Source organism: Leptonychotes weddellii, chromosome 10 (assembly GCF_054177405.1).
Source record: "Leptonychotes weddellii isolate Sample4059 chromosome 10, ASM5417740v2, whole genome shotgun sequence".
NCBI classification, from domain to species: Eukaryota; Metazoa; Chordata; class Mammalia; order Carnivora; family Phocidae; genus Leptonychotes; species Leptonychotes weddellii.
In genome coordinates, this window is record NC_138378.1 from 42,036,169 (window position 1) to 42,041,611 (window position 5,443).

Here is a 5,443-nt window from a genome sequence, read left to right on the forward strand (position 1 = left end):
CCACCTAACCAGTTGGACCCGCTTCTATGACCGGTTGAGCCAATGAAAACTCGACCGCTGGTTTTCTATGGTCTTCGGGAAGGCGCCTCTCCCGGAAACCACCTCCTCCTTTGAGCCACACCTGGGCGGAGCTAGCCTCCCGGTCTTCTGTCCCGCTGGCTGACACAGCTGCCGGTCACGGGGAGGCGGGAGTGGGCGGAGCCGTGGGCGCTGGCGTCTGCGCGGCGCACAGCTGGCCGCGCGCGGGAAGCCGCGGGCGGCGCCGACGAGTTCCCGGGCTCCGGGGTCTCGGCGACTCGGCCGGATCCGGGAGGAAGGGTGGGAGGAGGGCAGCTCTTCCGGTTCCTGCTGAGGGGAGCGGCGGAGGAACGCGGAGCCTCGGCAGGCCCGCCCCGCGACCTTGGGGGGCCGGCCCTCTGTGGAGCTGGGGGTCGTGCAGGGGGCGCCCGACAGGGGCTCCGCCGCCCACACTGACCGGGAGACGCCCGCGCTGGCCAATGTCCCCTCCTCGCTAACCAGGGTCGCCCGCGCTGACTCGAGCCGCCCACGTTGACCGAGGTCGCCGACCCCCGCCGACCGGGGATACTGCCCCCCGCTGACCGAGGACGCCACCGCCGCCCGCGCTGAGCCCGGACGTCACCAGCCGCGAAGGTAAGTGTCCCCCACCGTCCCCCGCGGCCGGCAGTCGGCCCAGGGACTCACGAGACATCTGCCACGTGCACCCCACGCTCTCCCCCCATTGTCAGGAATCAGCCGGGTTTTGTCCTTTCCCTCGTGGTGTCGTTGCAGTGCTGCTTCAAGTTTTTGCCCTTGCGAAGTGCTTGGCAGTAAATCCGCTTGGCGATGAAGAGCACTGGAGCAGGTCTCCGGCCAGAGATGGCCAGGGCGGGTTGGCTTTATGTGTTTGATGAAAAGCGACTCTCTGCCAGAAATGAGGCCTGTTGGATCTTCTCTGGTCCAGCTCCAAAGAACTTGACGGTGTGGGCTTCCGAGAGAAGGCGGCATCTTCACAGCCTCATACTTATCTCACTTTTCATGATTCTTTTCTCTGATTTGATAGAGAAGGGCAAGCTGTCAGCTTTGTAGGTAGCAGAACCACAAGACAAGGAGGTGGTTATCTTACTGGTATGGGGCCAGGACAGGTTGCTGTGTTTGGAAAGTCGCTTTGGCAGAACTGAGCAGGGGTGGAGGAAGGGACGTTTCTGAGAATGACTTGAAATGGTGGAGGACTGGGGCACGTCAGGGTGAGGAGTGATGTGCATGTCAAGAATTCCAGCAAGAGAGGATTTGAGGCCCGTGAAAGGACAGCTTCAAACTAGCAGTCCTGTAATGGTGCCCTTTGAGACTTAATTTCCTAAGTGCAGGTAAAGGACAGTAAAAAAGGGTAAGCTGTTAAAGGATAAGCAAGTAAGAGGACAACATAGTCTTGACATTTTCAAAGGCCACGTGCCTTCTTATAAAGATACATCAGGAGTGTGCTTGCTGTCAGGACCCTAAGTTTCTCCCTTCTTCTTTGTAAAATTCTTTCATCCTTTTGTGGTGACCATTAAATGAGATGATGTATATAAAGTAAGCAGCAGATACCCAGCTCAGAATCCGTGTCTGCTGAGGCTTGATTTTGAGTCCAGGAAGGAAGTGCAAAGACCTCTGTCTGTGCCTCGTTCTGTCACTGCTTACTTCTATGACCAAGCTCCTTGCCTGCTCTTTACAGTTCTTTACTTTACAGAGGCCTCCACCTTGCTCAGCCCTTAAGAGTACTTGACTCTTTTCCAACTCTCTGTGAAATCTTTTATCTGTTTCACGAGCTGATATTAAAAAAAAAAAAAAAGTTAAAGTATTTGAAACAAGAAATTTAAGTTTGTATATCTAAACATATCCATTATTTTAGTAATGTTCGCTCATGAATTTTTTCTTTTAGTGAAATATTTTATTTTTTAAATTTTTTTTAAAGATTTTTTTATTTATTAGAGAGAGGGCACAAGCAGGGGGAGGTGCAGAGGGAGAGCAGACTCCTTGCTGATCAGGGAGCCCATCGAAGGTCTGGACCAAAGCGACCCGAGCTGAAGGCAGATGCTTAACCAACTGAGCCACCCAGGTGCTCCACTTTTAGTGAAATATTTTAATGATGCAAAAAAGAGCAGAGAACTGTAACAGTTGTACCATACTCTGAGACAAGCAAATAATATTTCTTTATGCTTTTAGACTTCCTTTTTTTTTTTTTAAGGAAATGTGACATATCAGCTATAGTTGAGATTCTTTTTTTGATGCCACCACCCCCCACCTTCTATCCCATAGAACTTGCTCAATTCTTTTTTTTTTTTTTTTAAGATTTTTATTTATTTATTTGAGGCGGGGTGAGAAGCAGAGGGAGAGGGAAAAGCCAACTCTGCACTGAGCTCAGAGCCAGATTCGAGGCTGGATCCCACGACCCTGAGGTCATGACCTGAGCTGAAATCAAGAGTTGGACACTTAACAGACTGAGCCACCCAGGTGCCCCAGAACTTGCCTTTCCATTTTTAACTTGTTTTTCCATTTTGGCTCACAGGACTTGCCTGGTAGGTATTTGTACTCACAGAAGCTAGGTGCCCTCCCTTCTCATTCTCAGTCAGCTGCTAGGTTTACTTGTCATGAGGATCGTGACCACTATTTTGGTACTGTCCTAGTGACATTTGCTCTCATCCTCTTAAGAAACCTGCCTTCTCTTTGCTCTCCCAGTATCTGTTGGATGAGCTCATGATAGTTTTCTCAGACTCACCACCAGCCGAGGATCATATGCCATCTGATTGGTCTTTTTTGGGCCACTGCTCCCTTCGTTGTGGTCTGCAGTCTTTATCCAGGATCTGCTGTTTCTCCACTTCTCTAGGGGCAGTCACACCTGGTCCACGCTTCCAGGAAAAAGTGACCTTCCCTAGTCAAATGTACTATCTTTTACAAAATGAGATTTTTGGAATTCATAGTAATAGCTACCATTTTTTAAACATGTAGGTATCAGGCTTTTTAACTAAGCACTTGGTGTACACTGTCTTGTTTAATTCTCACATTACAACTGTGTTATGAATGGTGATATTTCCATTTTAAAATGAGCAAACTGAGGCTTAGTAAGATTAGGCATCAGCAAAATTTGAGCCTAGAGTCATCTCCCTACAGTATGTAATTGTTTTGCCACCAGTAGAAAAGGAGAATTACTCCATTGTTGGGGCAGAACACACTTGGGCATTCACACGGGTTCTCTTCAACCTTCCTGCTCCACAGCCCCCGCTCCCTCAGGCTCAGGAGCACCTGGGCCTCCTTCGGCAGGGCCGGAGATGGCATCAGTGGACTTCAAGACCTACGTAGATCAGGCCTGCAGAGCTGCTGAGGAGTTTGTGAACGTGTACTACACCACCATGGATAAGCGGCGGCGCCTGCTGTCCCGCCTGTACATGGGCACGGCCACCCTGGTGTGGAATGGAAACGCTGTTTCGGGACAAGAGTCCTTGAGTGAGTTTTTTGAAATGTTGCCTTCCAGTGAGTTCCAAATCAATGTGGTAGACTGCCAGCCTGTCCATGATGAAGCCACCCCAAGCCAGACCACAGTCCTTGTTGTGATCTGTGGAACAGTGAAGTTTGAAGGCAACAAACAACGGGACTTTAACCAAAACTTCATCCTGACGGCCCAGGCCTCACCCAGCAACACGGTGTGGAAAATAGCAAGTGACTGCTTCCGGTTCCAGGACTGGGCCAGCTAGTGGGGCCAGGAAAGGCCTCTGTTGTAGCCCAGCTCTGTAGGGAAACGCAGATCTCAAAATGTGGGGACACAAGTTCCTTTCTGTTCCAGGCCACACTGCCCTGGCTTAACTGCATTTGCTGGAGTCCTTTGAGCCCCTTTCTGAGTGTATTCTTGTTTGTCATAGATGCCTTTTCAAAGTAGTCATCTTTTCTATTTTTCTATTTGTCCAGTAGAGACCCTGGTTCTGGAAATTCTGACAAATAAAACAATACAAATGTTGCTTCTTTTCCCTTGCTTGATGTGTCTGTCCAAGTTTTGAGGAAGGAGGAGGCAAAGGAGGGTTAAAGGCACAAGCTTAGTAGAAAGCACCTGAAATGAAATTCTTTAGTGAAATACTAAAGAATTAGTTAAAAACTGCTTATAAATGAAGCAGCTGTATTAACTACTCTTGTAAAGAGGAAGTGAGGAACTGCTCTTAAGAGGAAGCTAGTTTTATTGACCCTGAAGATGGACTCTAATTGCATTTTCCCAATGTAAAAAAAGAGTAGAACTAGAAGGTTCCATCATGCTTTGACCAGTAAATGAGATCTCATGGCCACGTGGCTTCCCCAGTTACATTTTCTTTGACAAGAGTGTGCTAGGTTTGAGATGGGTTTGTGGGCTGGGATATTGGAATGGGAACTTTGGAGAAGGAGAATACTGATGTGTACGGTGGCACAGATGGCAGTTTCCTCCTCATACCCGTCCCCTTACCTAGTTTCTGAAGCCCAACAGTGAGCAGGACAAAGTACCCACCAAAAAGAAGGTTTGACATAATGACTTAAGTTCTGGCCAGTGATGGAGAAGCAGAAGGGTGGGACTTGTGGGAATTTGCTTGTTGGTAGACCCTTCCTCCCTCTGTCCTGCTTCCTAGAGAGCAGTTACGATGGCCTGACCACTGGCTCTGGCTCATTCTGGGCCATGGAGGCAGCTGGACTGTGGAGGTAGGATTGTGTTAAGTTGGAAGGAGCCTGGATCCTTGATGACTATGTGGAACCATCCAAATGGACCTAGTTCACCTACCCTTAGATTTCTTTTTAAATGAATGAAATTTTATCTGTAAGACATTAATTGGTTTGGGGCAGGTCTCACCTGCGATAGCAAAACCTGATCCCACGTGAGGAAAAAGATTTGCAACAGGGGCAGACAGTGAGTGTGTTGTAGGGGAATGGCTTTGTCATAGTGTTCCAGGGAACCAAACTAGACCCAGGTACCCTCAGGAATTCTAAGTCTAACTGGGAGGCAAGACATTAAAATGGTAAATAAATTTAGTTTCAAAGCCACATATGAAGAGTAGTCAAATTGATCCTATAGATAACATGCCTAGCAAGCAGAGATAACATGCCTAGCAAGCAGAGATAAGCAGTTCAGCTGAGATCTGGTGAAATACTTGTGAGATTGGAAGTGAGGTCCCAAACCACAATGTGGAATTGTCAGACCCTGGAGCTCTGTCCCATAGAGAGGCCAGTGGAGTGGGCTGGGGGATCAGTGCAGAGACTGATGTGGAGGGAGAAGCTGGGCTTCAAATTTGAAAGCCCTCGTCCTTAAGGGGTGATGTAGGATGGCACCTGCCTCACCTCAACCTTGGATAGAGGGTGCGAGTCCCATCAGGCCATCAGAGAGCTTGATGTGAAATCTCTAGAGTCTGTGAATCACAATGTCCTGAAAATCTTCAAGACGCAGCTGTGGGTGTTC

General features: G+C 48.8%; 1 protein-coding gene across 1 annotated transcript; it reads left to right on the plus strand.

Moving 5' to 3' along the window:
• Positions 1–246: 246 nt before the first annotated feature.
• Positions 247–3,988, plus strand: NXT1 (nuclear transport factor 2 like export factor 1). Its single transcript, XM_006742937.3, has 2 exons — positions 247–651; positions 3,253–3,988. Exon 2 carries the CDS (start codon positions 3,306–3,308, stop codon positions 3,726–3,728), a length of 423 nt encoding a protein of 140 aa, XP_006743000.1. The 5' UTR covers positions 247–651; positions 3,253–3,305; the 3' UTR covers positions 3,729–3,988.
• Positions 3,989–5,443: the final 1,455 nt, after the last annotated feature.

Coding starts and splice junctions, on each gene's coding strand:
- NXT1 (XM_006742937.3), top strand. CDS start 3,306: ATGGCATCAGTGGACTTCAAGACCTACGTAGATCAGGCCTGCAGAGCT.